General features: G+C 46.9%; 1 protein-coding gene across 9 annotated transcripts in view; it reads right to left on the bottom strand.

Moving 5' to 3' along the window:
- NBEA (neurobeachin) overlaps positions 1–21,990 on the bottom strand; it is a 1,049,301-nt gene that overhangs the window by 310,055 nt on the left and 717,256 nt on the right. For all 9 annotated transcript variants that reach the window (XM_063951811.1, XM_063951806.1, XM_063951798.1 and 6 more), the window contains one exon: positions 21,355–21,498. In XM_063951811.1, coding sequence (XP_063807881.1) covers positions 21,355–21,498 — 144 coding nt within the window. The remainder of the gene's footprint in view (positions 1–21,354; positions 21,499–21,990) is intronic.

Below are 21,990 nucleotides of genomic sequence, written 5' to 3'. Positions count from 1 at the left end.
GCACCTCCCCCTATGACCCTCCTCCAAGCCTCAGTTAGGATACTGTGCCCGGACGAGCGTACACAATAAGGAAGGATTTTGAATCCCGGGTAAGACTCATACCAGCCACACCAATCACACTGTACAACCTGTGATCTGAACCCAGTTAACAGCATGATAACAGCGGAGCCTCTGAAAAGATGGCTCACAACAATAATAACCCGATTTTTGTAACAATAACTATGTACAAGTATTGCAGACAATCCGCACTTGGGATGGGCGCCCAGCATCCACTACGGACTACGAGAAATAGAATTATCGGTAAGTAAATTCTTATTTTCTCTGACGTCCTAAGTGGATGCTGGGGACTCCGTAAGGACCATGGGGATTATACCAAAGCTCCCAAACGGGCGGGAGAGTGCGGATGACTCTGCAGCACCGAATGAGAGAACTCCAGGTCCTCCTCAGCCAGGGTATCAAATTTGTAAAATTTTGCAAACGTGTTTGCCCCTGACCAAGTAGCAGCTCGGCAAAGTTGTAAAGCCGAGACCCCTCGGGCAGCCGCCCAAGATGAGCCCACCTTCCTTGTGGAATGGGCATTTACATATTTTGGCTGTGGCAGGCCTGCCACAGAATGTGCAAGCTGAATTGTACTACACATCCAACTAGCAATCGTCTGCTTAGAAGCAAGAGCACCCAGTTTGTTGAGTGCATACAGGATAACAGCAAGTCAGTTTTCCTGACTCCAGCCGTCCTGGAAATATATATTTTCAGGGCCCTGACAACATCTAGCAACTTGGAGTCCTCCAAGTCCTTAGTAGCCGCAGGTACCACAATAAGCTGGTTCAGGTGAAACGCTGACACCACCTTAGGGAGAAACTGGGGACGAGTCCGCAGCTCTGCCCTGTCCGAATGGACAATCAGATATGGGCTTTTGTGAGACAAAGCCGCCAATTCTGACACTCGCCTGGCCGAGGCCAGGGCCAACAGCATGGTCACTTTCCATGTGAGATATTTCAAATCCACAGATTTGAGCGGTTTAAACCAATGTGATTTGAGGAATCCCAGAACTACGTTGAGATCCCACAGTGCCACTGGAGGCACAAAAGGGGTTGTATATGCAGTACTCCCTTGACAAACTTCTGGACTTCAGGAACTGAAGCCAATTCTTTCTGGAAGAAAATCGACAGGGCCGAAATTTGAACCTTAATGGACCCAAATTTGAGGCCCATAGACACTCCTGTTTGCAGGAAATGCAGGAATCGACCGAGTTGAAATTCCTCCGTGGGGGCCTTCCTGGCCTCACACCATGCAACATATTTTCGCCAAATGCGGTGATAATGTTGTGCGGTCACCTCCTTCCTGGCTCTGACCAGGGTAGGGATGACCTCTTCCGGAATGCCTTTTTCCCTTAGGATCCGGCGTTCAACCGCGATGCCGTCAAACGCAGCCGCGGTAAGTCTTGGAACAGACATGATCCTTGCTGAAGCAAGTCCCTTCTTAGTATCTCTTGAAGTTCCGGGTACCAAGTCCTTCTTGGTCAATCCGGAGACACGAGTATAGTTCTTACTCCTCTCCGTCTTATAATTCTCAGTACCTTGGGTATGAGAGGCAGAGGAGGGAACACATACACCGACTGGTACACCCACGGTGTTACCAGAGCGTCCCAGCTATTGCCTGAGGGTCTCTTGACCTGGCGCAATACCTGTCCAGTTTTTTTTTTTTTTTTTTGTTCAGACGGGACGCCATCATGTCCACCTTTGGTCTTTCCCAACGGTTCACAATCATGAGGAAGACTTCCAGATGAAGTCCCCACTCTCCCGGGTGGAGGTCGTGCCTGCTGAGGAAGTCTGCTTCCCAGTTGTCCACTCCCGGAATGAACACCGCTGACAGTGTTATCACATGATTTTTCGCCCAGCGAAGAATCCTTGCTGCCATTGCCCTCCTGCTTCTTGTGCCGCCCTGTCTGTTTACGTGGGCGACTGCCGTGATGTTGTCCGACTGGATCAGCACCGGTTGACTTTGAAGCAGAGGTCTTCCTAGGCTCAGAGCATTGTAAATTGCCCTTAGCTCCAGTATATTTATGTGGAGAGAAGTCTCCAGACTTGACCACACTCCTTGGAAATTTCTTCCCTGTGTGACTGCTCCCCAGCCTCTCAGGCTGGCATCCGTGGTCACCAGGACCCAGTCCTGAATGCCGAATCTGCTGCCCTCTAGTAGATGAGCACTCTGCAGCCACCACAGAAGAGACACCCTTGTCCTTGGAGACAGGATTATCCGCTGATGCATCTGAAGATGCGATCCGGACCATTCGTCCAGCAGATCCCACTGAAAAATTCTTGCGTGAAATCTGCCGAATGGAATCGCTTCGTAAGAAGCCACCATTTTTCCCAGGACTCTTGTGCATTGATGCACTGACACTTGGCCTGGTTCTAGGAGGTTCCTAACTAGCTCGGATAACTCCCTGGCTTTCTCCTCCGTGAGAAACACCTTTTTCTGGACTGTGTCCAGAATCATCCCTCGGAACAGCAGACGTGTCGTCGGAATCAGCTGCGATTTTGGAATATTTAGAATCCACCCGTGCTGTCGTAGAACTACTTGAGATAGTGCTACTCCGACCTCCAACTGTTCTCTGGACCTTGCCCTTATCAGGAGATCGTCCAAGTAAGGGATAATTAAGACGCCTTTTCTTTGATCATTTCGGCCATTACCTTGGTAAAGACCCGGGGTGCCGTGGACAATCCAAACGGCAGCGTCTGAAACTGATAATGACAGTTCTGTACCACGAACCTGAGGTACCCTTGGTGAGAAGGGCAAATTGGGACATGGAGGTAAGCATCCTTGATGTCCAGGGACACCATATAGTCCCCTTCTTCCTGGTTCGCTATCACTGCTCTGAGTGACTCCATCTTGATTTGAACCTTTGTATGTAAGTGTTCAAAGATTTCAGATTTAGAATAGGTCTCACCGAGCCGTCTGGCTTCAGTACCACAAATAGTGTGGAGTAATACCCCTTTCCTTGTTGTAGGAGGGGTACTTTGATTATCACCTGCTGGGAATACAGCTTGTGAATTGTTTTCAATACTGCCTCCCTGTCGGAGGGAGACGTTGGTAAAGCAGATTTCAGGAACCTGCGAGGGGGAGACGTCTCGAATCTCCAATCTGTACCCCTGGGATACTACTTGTAGGATCCAGGGGTCCACTTGCGAGTGAGCCCACTGCGCGCTGAAACTCTTGAGACGACCCCCCACCGCACCTGAGTCCGCTTGTACGGCCCCAGCGTCATGCTGAGGACTTGGCAGAAGCGGTGGAGGGCTTCTGTTCCTGGGAAGGGGCTGCCTGCTGCAGTCTTCTTCCCTTTCCTCTACCCCTGGGCAGATATGACTGGCCTTTTGCCCGCTTGCCCTTATGGGGACGAAAGGACTGAGGCTGAAAAGACGGTGTCTTTTTCTGCTGAGATGTGACTTGGGGTAAAAAAAGGTGGATTTTCCAGCTGTTGCCGTGGCCACCAGGTCCGATGGACCGACCCCAAATAACTCCTCCCCTTTATACGGCAATACTTCCATGTGCCGTTTGGAATCCGCATCACCTGACCACTGTCGTGTCCATAAACATCTTCTGGCAGACATGGACATCGCACTTACTCTTGATGCCAGAGTGCAAATATCCCTCTGTGCATCTCGCATATATAGAAATGCATCCTTTAAATGCTCTATAGTCAATAAAATACTGTCCCTGTCAAGGGTATCAATATTTTCAGTCAGGGAATCCGACCAAGCCACCCCAGCGCTGCACATCCAGGCTGAGGCGATCGCTGGTCGCAGTATAACACCAGTATGTGTGTATATACTTTTTAGGATATTTTCCAGCCTCCTATCAGCTGGCTCCTTGAGGGCGGCCGTATCTGGAGACGGTAACGCCACTTGTTTTGATAAGCGTGTGAGCGCCTTATCCACCCTAGGGGGTGTTTCCCAACGTGCCCTAACTTCTGGCGGGAAAGGGTATAACGCCAATAATTTTCTATCGGGGAAAACCCACGCATCATCACACACTTCATTTAATTTATCTGATTCAGGAAAAACTACAGGTAGTTTTTTTCACACCCCACATAATACCCTTTTTTGTGGTACTTGTAGTATCAGAAATATGTAACACCTCCTTCATTGCCCTTAACATGTAACGTGTGGCCCTAATGGAAAATACGTTTTCTTCACCGTCGACACTGGAGTCAGTGTCCGTGTCTGTGTCGACCGACTGAGGTAATGGGCGTTTTAAAGCCCCTAACGGTGTTTGAGACGCCTGGACAGGTACTAATTGGTTTGCCGCCCGTCTCATGTCGTCAACCGACCTTGCAGCGTGTTGACATTATCACGTAGTTCCCTAAATAAGCCATCCATTCCGGTGTCGACTCCCTAGAGAGTGACATCACCATTACAGGCAATTGCTCCGCCACCTCACCAACCTCGTCCTCATACATGTCGACACACACGTACCGACACACAGCACACACACAGGGAATGCTCTGATAGAGGACAGGACCCCACTAGCCCTTTGGGGAGACAGAGGGAGAGTTTGCCAGCACACACCAAAACGCTATAATTATACAGGGACAACCTTATATAAGTGTTTTCCCTTATAGCATCTTAATATATTATAATATCGCCACCAAAATGCCCCCCCTCTCTGTTTTAACCCTGTTTCTGTAGTGCAGTGCAGGGGAGAGCCTGGGAGCCTTCCTAGCAGCGGAGCTGTGTAGGAAAATGGCGCTGTGTGCTGAGGAGAATAGGCCCCGCCCCCTTTTCGGCGGGCTTCTTCTCCCGTTTTTCTGACAACCTGGCAGGGGTTAAATACATCCATATAGCCCCAGAGGCTATATGTGATGTATTTTTAGCCAGCATAGGTACTTTCATTGCTGCCCAGGGCGCCCCCCCCAGCGCCCTGCACCCTCAGTGACCGTTGGTGTGAAGTGTGCTGAGAGCAATGGCGCACAGCTGCCGTGCTGTGCGCTACCTTAAGAAGACTGGGAAGTCTTCAGCCGCCGATTTCTGGACCTCTTCTCTCTTCAGCATCTGCAAGGGGGTCGGCGGCGCGGCTCCGGTGACCCATCCAGGCTGTACCTGTGATCGTCCCTCTGGAGCTAGTGTCCAGTAGCCTAAGAAGCCAATCCATCCTGCACGCAGGTGAGTTCACTTCTTCTCCCCTAAGTCCCTCGTTGCAGTGAGCCTGTTGCCAGCAGGACTCACTGAAAATAAAAAACCAAACAAAACTTTTACTCTAAGCAGCTCTTTAGGAGAGCCACCTAGATTGCACCCTTCTCGGCCGGGCACAAAAACCTAACTGAGGCTTGGAGGAGGGTCATAGGGGGAGGAGCCAGTGCACACCACCTGATCCTAAAGCTTTTACTTTTGTGCCCTGTCTCCTGCGGAGCCGCTATTCCCCATGGTCCTTACGGAGTCCCCAGCATCCACTTAGGACGTCAGAGAAAGTGCATTTTCCTCACCCTTGCCGCTCTAAGACATGATAAATAAATCAAACACCTTTACAGTGTTATTACACAATTTGTGACTGTAATCCCTTTAAAATTTGTTAAGGTGACATACAATCCGACCCTACCCTGCTTTGCACCAGCATTGAGGATCGAAATACACAGAAAAACTGAGGTAATTTTATAGTAAAGTCAGCAATCACACTAGCAGTCAGTCACAGGTTATACGTTAGCATAATAAGCAATAGGAGCACATAATCAACTACAAATACAACTAAGTATGTAGGAGAAACATATTACTGCAATACCTTATATAGGAGTTTTAAACGTATTCAGTTGCACACCAAAATAAAACCACAGCAATAGTTATCAGACTCATATGCATCAGGCACTTTATGTAACTATTCATACTCAAAGGTAGATAGAGACTTAGTGCTGTATTACCCAGCTCAGTAGAGTGGGATACAGGGAGACTCACCCCGCTCCCAGGACCGATCAATACGTTTGTGAACGCTGAGTAGATCCAGACGCTACTAGCGTACACAATCGCTCCGTGAACCTATAGTGAACACAGACGCCCAAGTTAACACTGACGCACCAGTTACACAGCCGCCTATACTGCGACTGGGTCCCCTTAGTACACAGTGTCTCAGACGGAAGCGGGAAAACAGTTCATGGCGGGAGACTCGGAGAAAACTGGTCATGAATCAGGGAGAGGGGCGACCAGGGGAGCACCTGACTCCCCACTGCTTACATCAACCCTAGGAATCGCAGCCTCATACTACCCCTGGAGCCTATGATCCCTAAGGCCCAGCACTGGTGCACTCTCCGTGGCAGCCGCATCAGCGAATGTTTGGTAGTCTCATCCCCAAACAGTGCGGCTGTGTCCGCGTTCCCCCTCTAAGCGGAACCGATGCCTTACCTTCTCCCCGTGCTCCGGCCACAGCCTGGTAACGTCTGCTGGACCTGGTAGTATATCAGACACAGACGCCCGCCGAAACAGCACTTTACTCATGGGTAAGCGTTGTTGCGACCCAGCGGGGAGTTGTTGGAGCGACTCTAAGGTACGTATAAGACGCTTTTTAGAAAGATCACTCGGAAAAAAAAGTAAGACTATAAAACTAAAATAAGAAAGCTTATGGCTGCTAAAAAAAAAAGCAGCCTTCTGACCATGAACTGGATCCTGCTGCACTAAACAAAAAACTGATTTGTCTGAGCCAGCAGGCAGGATATATGGACGGGCCCGTTGCATACTGGGAGTCCGAAAAGCTTTGACAGTTTGATGCAAATCCGCTGTCGCTCAATCATGTCTCAATGTACCCTGTGGACCCTGCAGGAGAAAAAAAATAAGATTTTACTCACCGGTAAATCTATTTCTCGTAGTCCGTAGTGGATGCTGGGACTCCGTAAGGACCATGGGGAATAGCGGCTCCGCAGGAGACTGGGCACAACTAAAGAAAGCTTTAGGACTACCTGGTGTGCACTGACTCCTCCCTCTATGACCCTCCTCCAGACCTCAGTTAGGATACTGTGCCCAGAAGAGCTGACACAATAAGGAAGGATTTTGAATCCCGGGTAAGACTCATACCAGCCACACCAATCACACCGTATAACTCGTGATACAATACCCAGTTAACAGTATGAAATATAACTGAGCCTCTCAACAGATGGCTCAACAATAACCCTTTAGTTAAACAATAACTATATACAAGTATTGCAGACAATCCGCACTTGGGACGGGCGCCCAGCATCCACTACGGACTACGAGAAATAGATTTACCGGTGAGTAAAATCTTATTTTCTCTGACGTCCTAAGTGGATGCTGGAACTCCGTAAGGACCATGGGGATTATACCAAAGCTCCCAAACGGGCGGGAGAGTGCGGATGACTCTGCAGCACCGAATGAGCAACTCTAGGTCCTCCTCAGCCAGGGTATCAAACTTGCAGACTCTTGCAAAAGTGTTTGAACCCGACCAAGTAACAGCTCGGCAAAGTTGTAAAGCCGAGACCCCTCGGGCAGCCGCCCAAGAAGAGCCCACTTTCCTCGTGGAATGGGCTTTTACAGATTTAGGGTGCGGCAGTCCAGCCGCAGAATGTGCAAGTTGAATCGTGCTACAAATCCAGCGAGCAATAGTCTGCTTAGAAGCAGGAGCACCCAGCTTGTTGGGTGCATACAGGATAAATAGCGAGTCAGTTTTCCTGACTCCAGCCGTCCTGGAAACATATATTTTCAGGGCCCTGACTATGTCCAGTAACTTGGAGTCCTCCAAGTCGCAAGTAGCCGCAGGCACCACAATAGGTTGGTTCACATGAAAAGCTGATACCACCTTAGGAAGGAATTGGGAACGAGTCCTCAAATCCGCCCTATCCATATAAAAAAATCAGATAAGGGCCTTTGCATGACAAAGCCGCCAATTCTGATACACGCCTGGCCGACGCCAAGGCCAACAGCATGACCACTTTCCACGTGAGGTATTTTAGCTCCACGGATTTAAGTGGCTCAACCCAATGCGACTTCAGGAAATCCAACACCACGTTGAGATCCCACGGTGCCACTGGAGGCACAAACGGGGGCTGAATATGCAGCACTCCCTTAACAAAAGTCTGAACTTCAGGCAGTGAAGCCAGTTCATTTTTGGAAGAAAATGTACAGAGCCGAAATCTGGACCTTAATGGAACCCAATTGTAGGCCCATAGTCACTCCTGACTGTAGGAAGTGCAGAAATCGACCCAGTTGAAATTCCTCCGTTGGGGCCTTCCTGGCCTCACACCAAGCAACATATTTTCGCCATATGCGGTGATAATGTTTTGCGATCACATCTTTCCTAGCCTTAATCAGAGTAGGAATGACTTCCTCCGGAATGCCTTTTTCCTTTAGGATCCGGTGTTCAACCGCCATGCCGTCAAACGCAGCCGCGGTAAGTCTTGGAACAGACAGGGCCCCTGCTGCAGCAGGTCCTGTCTGAGCGGCAGAGGCCATGGGTCCCCTGAGATCATTTCTTGAAGTTCTGGGTACCAAGCTCTTCTTGGCCAATCCGGAACCACGAATATAGTTCGTACTCCTCTCCTTCTTATTATTCTCAGTACCTTGGGTATGAGAGGCAGAGGAGGGAACACATACACCGACTGGTACACCCACGGTGTTACCAGAGCGTCCAAAGCTATCGCCTGAGGGTCCCTTGACCTGGCGCAATATATTTTTAGCTTTTTGTTGAGGCGGGACGCCGACATGTCCACCTGCGGCCTTTCCCAATGGTGTACAATCATTTGGAAGACTTCTGGATGAAGTCCCCACTCTCCCGGGTGGAGGTCGTGCCTGCTGAGAAAGTCTGTTTCCCAGTTGTCCACTCCGGGAATGAACACTGCTAACAGTGCTAACACATAATTTTCCGCCCATCGGAAAATCCTTGTGGCTTCTGCCATCGCCATCCTGCTTCTTGTGCCGCCCTGTTGTTTTACATGGGCGACCGCCGTGATGTTGTCTGACTGGATCAGCACCGGCTGGTGTTGAAGCAGGGGTCTAGCCTGACTTAGGGCATTGTAAATGGCCCTTAGTTCCCGAATATTTATGTGTAGGGAAGTCTCCTGACTCGACCATAGTCCTTGGAAGTTTCTTCCCTGTGTGACTGCCCCCCAGCCTCGAAGGCTGGCATCCGTGGTCACCAGGACCCAGTCCCGTATGCCGAATCTACGGCCCTCTAGAAGATGAGCACTCTGCAGCCACCACAACAGCGACACCCTGGCCCTAGGAGACAGGGTTATCAGCCGATGCATCTGAAGATGCGACCCGGACCACTTGTCCAACAGATCCCACTGGAAGATCCTTGCATGGAACCTGCCGAATGGATTTTCTTCGTAAGAAGCTACCATCTTTCCCAGGACTCGCGTGCATTGATGCACCGACACCTGTATTTATTTTAGGATGTCTCTGACTAGAGATGACAACTCCTTGGCCTTCTCCTCCGGGAGAAACACTTTTTCCTGTTCTGTGTCCAGAACCATACCCAGGAACAGAATACGCGTCGTAGGAACCAGCTGCGACTTTGGAATATTCAGAATCCAGCCGTGCTGTTGTAGCACTTCCCGAGATAGTGCTACTCCGACCAACAACTGCTCCCTGGACCTCGCCTTTATAAGGAGATCGTCCAAGTACGGGATAATTATAACTCCCTTTTTTCGAAGGAGTATCATCATTTCAGCCATTACCTTGGTGAATACCCTCGGTGCCGGGGACAGACCAACGGCAACGTCTGGAATTGGTAATGACAGTCCTGTACCACAATTTTGAGGTACTCCTGGTGAGGAGGGTAAATGGGGACATGCAGGTAAGCATCCTTGATGTCCAGTGATACCATGTAATCCCCTTTGTCCAGGCTTGCAATCACCGCCGTGAGCGATTCCATTTTTAACTTGAACCTTCGTATATAAGTGTTCAAAGATTTCAATTTTAGAATGGGTCTCACCGAACCGTCTGGTTTCGGTACCACAAACATTGTGGAATAGTAACCCCGGCCTTTTTGAAGGAGGGGTACCTTGATTATCACCTGCTGGACGTACAGCTTGTGAATTGCCGCCAGTACTACCTCCCCTTTCTCCGAGGGCAGCAGGCAAGGCTGATTTGAGGTAACGGCGAGGGGGAGTCGCCTCGAACTCCAGCTTGTATCCCTGTGATACTACTTGCAGAACCCAGGGATTCACCTGTGAGCGAGCCCACTGGTCGCTGAAATTCCCGAGACGCGCCCCCACCGCACCTGGCTCCACCTGTGGAGCCCCAGCGTCATGCGGTTTACTCAGATGAAGCGGGGGAAGATTTTTGATCCTGGGAACTGGCTGTCTGGTGCAGCTTTTTCCCTCTTCCCTTGTCTCTGTGCAGAAAAGAAGCGCCTTTGACCCGCTCGCTTTTCTGAAGCCGAAAGGATTGTACCTGATAATACGGTGCTTTCTTAGGCTGTGAGGAACCTGAGGTAAAAAATTTTCTTCCCAGCTGTTGCTGTGGATACGAGGTCCCAGAGACCATCCCCAAACAATTCCTCACCCTCATAAGGCAGAATCTCCATGTGCCTTTTAAAGTCAGCATCACCTGTCCACTGCCGGGTCCCTAATACCCTCCTGGCAGAATGGACATTGCATTAACTTTTGGATGCCAGCCGGCAAATATCCCTCTGTGCATCCCTCATATATATAAGACGACGTCTTTAATATGCTCTATGGTTAGCAAAATAGTATCCCTGTATAGGGTATCAATATTATCTGACAGGGTATCAGACCACGCTGCAGCAGCACTATCCATGCTGAGGCAATTGCAGGTCTCAGTATAGTACCTGAGTGTGTATATACAGACTTCAGGATAGCCTTCTGCTTTTTAACAGCAGGCTCCTTCAAAGTGGCCGTATCCTAAGACGGCAGTGCCACCTTTTTTGACAAACGTGTGAGCGCCTTATCCACCCTAGGGGATATCTCCCAACGTGACCTATCCTCTGGCGGGAAAGGGTACGCCATAAGTAACATTTTAGAAATTACCAGTTTCTTATCGGGGGAACCCACGCTTCATTCACTCATCTGATGGGGGAACAAAACACTGGCTGCTTTTTCTCCCCAAACATAAAACCCCTTTTTTGTGGTATTTGGGTTAATGTCAGAAATGTGTAACACATTTTTCATTGCCGAGTGCAACGGATGTTCCTAGTGGATTGTGTATATGTCTCAACCTCGTCGACACTGGAGTCAGACTCCGTGTCGACATCTGTATCTGCCATCTGAGGTAGCGGGCGTTTTTGAGCCCCTGATGGCCTTTGAGACGCCTGGGCAGGCGCGGACTGAGAAGCCGGCTGTCCCATAGCTGTTACGTCATCCAGCCCTTTACATAAGGAGTTGACACTGTCGGTTAATACCTTCCACTTATCCATCCACTCTGGTGTCGGCCCCACAGGGGGCGACATCACATTTATCGGCATCTGCTCCGCCTCCACGTAACCTTCCTCCTCAAACATGTCGACACAGCCGTACCAACACCCCGCACACACACAGGGAATGCTCTGACTGAAGACAGGACCCCACAAAGTCCTTTGGGGAGACAGAGAGAGAGTATGCCAGCACACACCAGAGCGCTATATAATGCAGGGATCAACACTATAACTGAGTGATTTTTCCCCCAATAGCTGCTTGTATACACAATATTGCGCCTAAATTTGGTGCCCCCCCTCTCTTTTTAACCCTTTGAGCCTGAAAACTACAGGGGAGAGCCTGGGGAGCTGTCTTCCAGCTGCACTGTGAAGAAAAAATGGCGCCAGTGTGCTGAGGGAGATAGCCCCGCCCCTTTTTCGGCTGACTTTTCTCCCGCTTTTTTTATGGATTCTGGCAGGGGTATTTATCACATATATAGCCTCTGGGACTATATATTGTGATTTTTTTGCCAGCCAAGGTATTCATATTGCTGCTCAGGGCGCACCCCCCCAAGGCGCCCTGCACCCATCAGTGACCGGAGTGTGAGGTGTGCATGAGGAGCAATGGCGCACAGCTGCAGTGCTGTGCGCTACCTTGTTGAAGACCGAAGTCTTCTGCCGCCGATTTCCAGGACCATCTTCATGCTTCTGGCTCTGTAAGGGGGACGGTGGCGCGGCTCCGGGACCGAACGATCGAGGTCGGGTCCTGTGTTCGATCCCTCTGGAGCTAATGGTGTCCAGTAGCCTAAGAAGCCCAAACTATCTCCAGTCAGGTAGGTTCGCTTCTTCTCCCCTTAGTCCCTCGTAGCAGTGAGTCTGTTGCCAGCAGATCTCACTGAAAAAAAAACACCTAAAATATACTTTCTTTTCTAGGAGCTCAGGAGAGCCCCTAGTGTGCATCCAGCTCAGCCGGGCACAAGATTCTAACTGAGGTCTGGAGGAGGGTCATAGAGGGAGGAGCCAGTGCACACCAGGTAGTCCTAAAGCTTTCTTTAGTTGTGCCCAGTCTCCTGCGGAGCCGCTATTCCCCATGGTCCTTACGTAGTCCCAGCATCCACTTAGGACGTCAGAGAAATAATCATTTGGCCATCCCCAGCAAGTGCTGCCCTAGGCACGTGCCTCGAGGGAAATCTGCCACTGAAGAGGACGTGCCTCCATACCCTGCAAGATGTATGTGTACCACCTGCACTTCACAGCATGGAATTGGATGTTTGACAGTCAAGACAATCACACAAGTTTGATTACCAAACCCAATTATACTTTTTTATGTTGCGAACGATTATCACTCATGCCCATACACTGAATAACAATTGTTCCATGTATAGGTTTTTTCATTGGCTGACCTGAAAGATCATCGTTCAGTGTATGGTCAGAATTCGTAGATAAAAATAAAGTAGGCATTTGCTTATGTGTGGTCCAGCATTTAAAACCATAACAAATGACCTCTTCTTAAAAGGTCAGAGTTGAAAATGTAAATATTTTGCATTGTGCAGAATATTTGTTACAGTGGTATTATTAAGGCTCTTACGTCTGGGGTAAGAGTGGCTGCTCCACTCAAGAAGTTGGGTGATAACCTTGTCTCAGGAAGCACAGTACTAAGCATGGCAGAGACTATCCTTACCCCTGCTCCTGGTCCACAGTGACGGACAATGGGAAAGAGCACTGCTGCCCACTCTGCTACTCACTGTCATGGTAACCATAGGTGTGCGCAGGGGGGGTGCCTGGTGCGCACAGGCACCCCCTAATGTACGGCACCCCGATGTCACATGCCTGATGCAGCGATCACAGAGCAGGCTGATTACTGTCCCCTCTGCACTGCACCCTATCAGGACTGCATTACTGACCGGACGCCTGGGTTAATCAAGGGTGCCACTGCCACGGCCACCCGCCACATGCCCACCTCTCTCCTTCTATGCTATGCCAATGCCAGCCACTGATGAGGATCAGCATGCAGACAGCGTTCCTCTTAGGAAGACAAGTTCAATACTGGCAGGCGGTCGGCAGCAGCATTGACACGTCACTCGTTTTTCCAGCAGCAGCAGTACTAGTCTGCGACTGTCAGTGTCAGTGAGTGACTGACTTGTAAGTAAGCTGCTGCAGCTTGCAGAAGAAAGAGAGGGGGAGCCAGACCAGGCTGAGGAGGAGCAGTGTAATTGCAGTTAGTGCCATCAGGGGTGTTTGTTTGGTGCACACAACATCTGACAATGTATCTGCTTTATTAGGATTGGTACAAGGGTGGATATTTTATATTGCGTTGACCATCAATAGATGGTGCTAGACAAGCCCAAAAGGCGGTGCTAGACACACCCCTCCGACGGTGCTCCCCCTAATAAAATGTGCTGCGCACGCCTATGATGGTAACAGAGTACCTGCAGGAAGAATCCCAGGTGATTTGTATTGCAGTCTTCCTACTGCAACTAAATATTGGGGCTAGATTTCTGAATGTCCCATTAGACGAATTGGTGTCACACAACTGCTCAACAACAATTTGATTTTCTTGATAACACTAAGTTCTAAGTGAACACCATTTTCTCCCGTATATTCACAAGTACATAAGAATCAGAAGCTTTGGTTTATACTGCAGTAAAACATCAGCCAGAATATATTAGCAGATTTATCATTTAGGAAATGGTGGTTAGTGAATTGTACACCAGAGATTGCAGAGTTAACTAGTGTAAGTTTAATGATCTCATCTAGACTCAGGACAGAAGATTTAGTACTGATCAATGTGATTCACCATGACAGTATATTAGGGAATTTGCTAAATGCTACGAAACTTGCCTCTTGATGTAAGCAGTCTGGGAACCAAAGGCGCTAAAGCTGAAACAGAAATATGTAACAAATAAAACTTTAACTTTCATTTTATATTTGTCAATGTTTCAACTTAAACAACTGCAATATTAAACCTAATGGAAAGAGAATTGGAGGAAGTCACATGACAGGAAGCGCTCTACACGCAGGGCTGATGGAGGAAGACTTTGGCCTTACACCAGTGGGCATTCACCTTGCATTAATAAACCCAAGTTCAAGTTGCCAGTAAAAAAGCATGTAGATATGGCTATTAATAGATTTTTCAGTCGTGTTCTGCACGTCAGACGCCACTTAAACAACAGTGCTTACTAATGCTGGGCATACACTCTCAGATAAATCCTCTAATTTTGAACAAAAAGAGAAGGAACTATAATAAAGTGGTAAAACGCTTAATTAAATGTCCGTATTATTATTTCCACAAGTATTATTTGATTCAGGGGTACTGCCTAGTGACAAGTAGTATATAGTCCAAACAAAAAGAGAAATGGTGCGCTACAGAACTGAAATAAAATGTAACTTTTATTATGATAGTTTAAACCTTAAATGAACACACAGAATTGTGATCAAAGGTTGTGAAAATAGAAAGTGTATTACAAATGACAAGCTTCCCACTGTGTAATAATTCCTATTTTAAATATATTATATTCTTAAATTGTGCGTTGGTGTTATTATACATTAATTAAGGCATAATAATAACACACGCAAACACACAATTCTGAAGTGCGACATTTAAAAGACAACATCTTTCTATCTCCTTCTGTTTTCAGACAAAATATCTGCCAAACGGACAGCCTGACACCCATCAGATATCGGGGGCATACACTGAGATATATCACAGTGTACAGCCACGATATTGGAGTTCCTCCCCTGGAGAGGACACGTTTCCCCAGTCCCTGCCGTGTGAGGGAAAAGGGGGAAACGTCAATTCAGATCCAATCAGTTGGGCACGTTTGAAGACTGTCTGGTCATCGCTAATTGCTCATGGTCATACACTAGGCGATTATCTGCTAATCATCAACAGATCGGGCCAAAAATTACAAAAAGTATGCCCAGCATTACAGTAAACAAAAGTGAATTGAGCAGGATGCATTCAGATAAAAGTGACGGTAGGGATTAACACCAGATGACACCGCAACCATGAATTCAATGACAGTGCTTGGCATGAAACGGACGTCAGTGGGTATGAGGTCTGAGGGTGAATTCCCGGCTGTCACGTCTGCCCCTAGAGCTTACTCTTTCCAGGAGGTCAGCACCAAACCATCATGGTAAAATCAACAACAAAATGAATACAATAGTACAATGCAGGAATCAGCTCAATATATAGATGTGTAAAGTTATCCAGCAGAGATTACAGAATAAAGCATTCATCAGATATAGGGACTTGCTGTAAACACTGCTGAATAGATTTACATGTCGCTATACAGAATCATTTCTTGCGTAGTGTCTGTACTACTGTGTATATAATTGTATAGTATGAATGTGTTCCGAAACACACTGGTAGGTTAATTGCTGGCTAAAATGTATACTATTATATGTGTGTGTGTATTTCCTATTTGCATTTAATTTTGCACCTATTGATTTCTGACGGAACAACATAACAGTAATGTCAACGGCAGCTGGTGTGCACGCCCAAACGAAGCAACACTTGAATTGCTACATTGATGCAGCCGATATGCAAAACACTTGAATTCCCCCCATAGAGGTGAGGAGCAATGTTAGCCTTTTATTATATAGGACTGTCTATTGCAAATACCCAACTAGTAGCTCAATATAAATATGTAATATCCCAATCAGAACATAGACCTATTTTTTTCTGTATATTGACCGTTAAAATCTTGGACAAAAAATAAAAAAATCTCTTATCCATTTATATTCCATTTTATATTCACATGCTGCAATTAATAAAATGATTTGCAAATAATTGTTCTTCTGTCGCCTTATAGTGGAAATAACCATAACAATAATCCTGCCAATGTATAAATGAGCTGAATAAATACTAGTGTGGACTTCCATTTACTATAACTGACTTTAGCAGGGTGGGGTCAGAGATCTGCGAAAATGGATTGAAACAAAATAAAATAAATACATTACACATTTTAGAACCATTTGATACCTAGAACCAGCGCTCATTCTAGCACCCTGCACCTAATCAGTGAGGGGGGCATATTTTGATTTTTAAATGCATAATTTTAGACGTGATGTATCGCTATGGGTCTGTGTGACACACGGGACAGTTACATACATTCAAGAACGTGACATGTTTCTATACCACAAATATTTTTCATTTTCTGGTGTCCAAGTATTAGATACTTTGTTGGTAGAAATTATACACCAGTCCCCTGTGTCACACAGAGTTTTTATTACTTCCAGAAGGAACATTTTACTGTAGTGAATTTTTTTCTGGTGTACATTTTTTCTACCAACACAGTATTTAAGACTTGGGGGTATATTCAATTAGTGTCGGATCTATTCCGACATGCATTTGTCGGAATGGATCCGACAAGGGCTATTCAAAGCCCATCTCAATTCGACTTTAAAAAAGCCGAATTGAGATAAGGGACCGGAGAGGGGGGAGAGCCGCGGGCAGACGGGAGACAGTAGCGCTGTAGGAGGATGCGGCACAGCCGCCAGACCTCACGGCAGCAGCCACCCGACTCCAGCAAGCGGGACCTCACGTGCTGGAGCCGGGTGGACGCTGTTGTGAGCGGCGGCTATGACACATCCTCCTGCAGCGCTGTGCTATAGCGCTGCTGTCCACTGTCTGCCCGCGGCTCTCCCCCATCTCCTCCTCTCAAGTCCCTCATCTCAGTTCAGCTTTTTTTTAACTCGAACTGAGATGGTCGGAAACGGGGCCATCTGTCGAATTTGGCCCCATTTCCCTCAGAAGCACGTCAATCGGCAGCTATACCGCCGATTCACGTGCTATTCGACAAGTCGACTTCCCCAACTTGTCGAATGGAAATGCTGGGGACTGAATAGGTCAGAACCCCTTCCGACCTGCAAAAAGTCGAAAACTGCCGTCTTTACGACAAGACGGCAGTTTCAACCTTAATTGAATATACCCGTTGGACACCAGAAAACAAAAACTATTAGTTGTATAGAAACATGTCACATTCTTGAATGTATGCAAATGTCCCGTGCGTCACACAGACCCATGGCGATACATCACGACTAAACTTTTGCCCTTTAAATTAAAATAGGTCCTCCTCGCTGATTAGGTGCAGGGTGCTAGAACGAACACTACCTAGAACAGGATGTTGGCCCTCATTCCGAGTTGTTCGCTCGTTCTTTTTCATCGCATCGCAGTGAAAATCCGCTTAGTACGCATGCGCAAAGTTCGCACTGCGACTGCGCCAAGTAACTTTACTATGAAGAAAGTATTTTTACTCACGGCTTTTTCTTCGCTCCGGCGATCGTAATGTGATTGACAGGAAATGGGTGTTACTGGGCGGAAACACGGCGTTTCAGGGGCGTGTGGCTGAAAACGCTACCGTTTCCGGAAAAAACGCAGGAGTGGCCGGAGAAACGGTGGGAGTGCCTGGGCGAACGCTGGGTGTGTTTGTGACGTCAACCAGGAACGACAAGCACTGAACTGATCGCACAGGCAGAGTAAGTCTGGAGCTACTCTGAAACTGCTAAGTAGTTAGTAATCGCAATATTGCGAATACATCGGTCGCAATTTTAAGAAGCTAAGATTCACTCCCAGTAGGCGGCGGCTTAGCGTGTGTAACTCTGCTAAATTCGCCTTGCGACCGATCAACTCGGAATGAGGGCCGTAGTTACTATCCAGGCTGTCAGAATACAGACCGCCCGCCAAGAATGTCGAAAGCTGCACCAAGGCTATTCCCACTCATGGGTGTCCACGACACCCATAGAGTGGAAATTGAACCTGGGGCGAGCATAGTAAGCCACCGAGCCTGCAAGGGCCTTTCCAACGTTCGCCCCGCTGCTGGCTGGGATCCTGATGTCGGTATTCTGATCTACGGGATCCCGACCACCGGGATTCCATATCCAAACCCCCTAGAACATATGAGAAGTGAGAATATCATTTTGTGAGGAATTCAATTGTTATCACCGGCAGCTGACTCTCCTGCACGCATGACGGAGCTATTAAAGCTATTGAAATGTGAGAAAAGTTACCTGTTTGGGCGCCCAAACTGCACTTTTTTTGTGATCGTGCTCATTAGTTTAGTCAGGTTTAGCTGCTTTATGCAGCTAAACCTGACAGTTATGGGCGCGATTACGGGCATCAATTGAATATCGATCTCCCATCACTTTATACAGGAGATTAGGCGGCGATAACAATTTAATTCCCCCCATTATGTTTTCATTTATTATTGCGCATTACAGATAGGAGTCAATTCAATTAACAGTGATGTGCCGCTGTACATCACTACAATATATGGCTGTGCATATATTTGGCCACCACATTGCCGGTTTTCCTACCCACCTCTATGACTGTGAGGGAAAATAGACAATGTATGGGCTCCAGCAATGTGCCATCAAGCGATGCTATGTACAGCACATTGATGACAAAAGAATCGACCCCATATAATGTTGCATTTATTCTATCCCTCTCGGTTCTTGTTATCGCCATACATTCATCACAGACTCCTGTACAATAAAATCACACTATTAGCAGAAAGTTTGTTGCAGATGCTGCAATTTCATTTGACGTTCCAGAAGCTGATGGAACGTGAAGTGGGATGTGGTAAGCTCATGGATACCTGTAGGCCAGATGTTGGTGGACTATGAGGCTTATTGCAAATTGTGGTTCCACAACAGATGTACAGCCACAGACAGCAAAGCATATATAAAGGAAAGAGAATTATGGAGTCCGCAAAGGGCTATCAATATCTATTTGAAAAATATTGTGGTTGTACTTGACACCAACTCCGTATAAACAAGTTAATCAATAAAATACCAGATTTTCAGGGGATGTGCCCTCTAGAAAAGATATTAACTATTCCACAAATATCCAAAGACAGACACCTACGTATTCTCATGTTGGGCACAGTTTACGCAGTATTCATAAATTAAAATAAAACTTTTATTTTGAATTACTAAAATCCCGAATAATAAAACGCTAAACAATGATTATGAAAAACAAAATGACACAGCTGTTGAGAGATGAGTTATCTGGCTACAGTCCTATATTAAATTTGTCTTTTACGGTTAGCGGTTAGATAGTATCTCCACTGTTCTTAACTCACTCACATGTGTTTGTAGCCCGATTCCTCGTCGACTGTATAATTAGTTTTTTTTCATTTGTAATCAGTTTAAGATTTTATAATTCACAATTTTAGTAACTAACAATAAAAGTTAAATTTTCATCTATTAATACTGCTTAAACTAGTGTGCCCTACAAGTGTACTCTGGATATTTGTGGAACCCGGTATATATAATCATCACTAGGAAACCGTTGGTTTTGGAGCTATAATGGACTGGAGTCTTTTGGATCCTTTTTATATTTTGCAGGGACAACAGGCTGCAATTAAAACGGATTTCTGTTCAAGCCTGAGAGAGGTGCAGAAATCCACAGTAAGTGCCCTTATCGCGGGTCCGCAAATGCATTGACACACATCTCTGGGTACTTATCCTGGAGTCTGGGGTCGGCTATAGAATTATCATGGGAAGTAACATGGTCTTCCTTTTACAATGATTTATTCTGTCACTCCTGCAGTAATAGGAGCACCTGATACTGAATCACTGCTGTACTTCTTATGGGTGGCACTTGATATGCCGGCTGTCGGGATCCCGACGCTCAGCATACCGGCACCGGAATCCCGACAGCAGGCATATCGGCAGCTATTTTCCCTCTTGGGGTGTCCACGACACCCCCCGGGGAGGGAGATTACCATGCCTGCAGCGTGGCGAGCGCAGCGGGCCCGCAAGGGGCTCTTTTGCGCTTGCCCCGCTGACGGGGTAAACCGGCGGTTTGGGATCACGGCACCGGTATGCTGGGGGCCGGGATCCCGACCACCGGCATATTGTAGTACACCCCTTCTTATAGAGACAGGACCAGGACTGTCCAAGAAAAAAAATTCAAATAAAATAAAACATCACAGCATGATCCTATAGTGAAAATGAAATAAGCCCAGCGCACAAGCCAAACTGGAATAATTAGTACAATGGCCTGGTTAGTGCATGGAGAGCAATGTTACCTGCCATCTGCCAATAAGCAAATCATCTGATCAGTTAGGGGGTATGAAAACATATACATATACACCTTATAGGCTGGATACTGAGGATGCAAACTATCAGTGTATGTCTGAGGTCACAAGGTCAAAGGATATATAGCCCAGTGATGGGGAAACTCCAGCTGTTGTTGAACTACACATTCCAGCATGCCCTGCTACAGTTTTGCTATTTGGCCATGCTAAAATGGTAGCAGAGCATGCTGGGATGTGTAGTTCAACAACAGCTGGAGTGTCAAAGATTCCCCATCACTGATACAGGCTGATATTGTATAAACGGGAAATATCCAATTATGAAACATAAAAATCTCCTTGCTTCACTTGAAGTAAAATGTATGAAGGTACTAGATGCAGTATAATTCTTATAATACAGAAGGGTAAAAGTACAATATTAGATAAATCAGTGATAGCTGGAAGTACAGAAAAGCATACTCTCAGCCACATGGCAGCGGTGTCACACATTGTAGCTTGCTATTTCCTTTCCTATGGTAGATCCTTTGCAAACCCTGTAATCAGCCTTGTGCAGGTGGTAGTGCAGAACCCTTCTCTTGTTCAGAGGACCCCAGAAAGGAATGGGAGGGGGGTTACATGAGGCAAACTGGATGTTAAATCACAATCATAAGGTTGCAGCTTGTGATTGGTCCACCCATCGCCTCCCGCTCCCCCTCCAATGCCATTTTAAGCTGCCAACCCCCAATATGTACTGGTAATATATTACAGAACAGACTTGCAGATTATTATAGTTCTGTGAAACAATTTATATTGCAAATGAAGCAATCTGAATGGCAAATATATGGCAACATATGAGAACACTACAAACCGTTTCCACAGTTAGTCAGGAAAGTGTGCTCACCTATTATTGTGTCACCAGAAAATATACTACTACGTTATATCACACATGTCATCATCCATTTCTCTTAATGTGAAACGTATGGACTACCTGCGAGGTTGTCAATCTCCTTCTCTTGCAGCAGACTAACGGCATCATCATCTCCTTCCAGCATTAGTTCCGTTTCGGCATTTTGATTAACTGCAGCCTGGCTTCGGAAAGTCTTCTTTGATTTCATGACATCTTCCTCTGTGCCTTAAGTACATACAAAATAAGGCCAAACACAGAACGTTAGTAGCACATAAACAGCAGCAGGGTGATGTAACTATACAAAGCAATGTATTGTCATCACAGCAAGTGCTGTTCTCACCAGTCTATCTTCTATTTGCTGCTTTGGTAAACGCACAGATTTTATACATATGTATCTTTGTCTTTCAAAAATACATTTATTATGGCTACAACTCTAGAGGAAAACTGCAACATATGGACATAAATCAGTACTTGACATGGCACGATGAATCCGTATCAATGCTAGGCATGGTAGAGAGTGATATACAGATGTTCCCATATACACCTATTCTCAAATCACACCAAATAGCCCCTACTGGGACGCCACAGACTTTGCGACTAAGCCACACCATGCGCCACACTGTTTTGTACTGAGTGTGCATCTTGTTCACTTTACTAGTGCATCAAAAATATGGATCCTGGGCACAAACGCTAACCTGGGTAACAGGCAAAAGACTG

Source organism: Pseudophryne corroboree, chromosome 2 (genome assembly GCF_028390025.1).
Source record: "Pseudophryne corroboree isolate aPseCor3 chromosome 2, aPseCor3.hap2, whole genome shotgun sequence".
NCBI classification, from domain to species: Eukaryota; Metazoa; Chordata; class Amphibia; order Anura; family Myobatrachidae; genus Pseudophryne; species Pseudophryne corroboree.
This window is presented reverse-complemented; position numbering and strand designations above follow the sequence as displayed.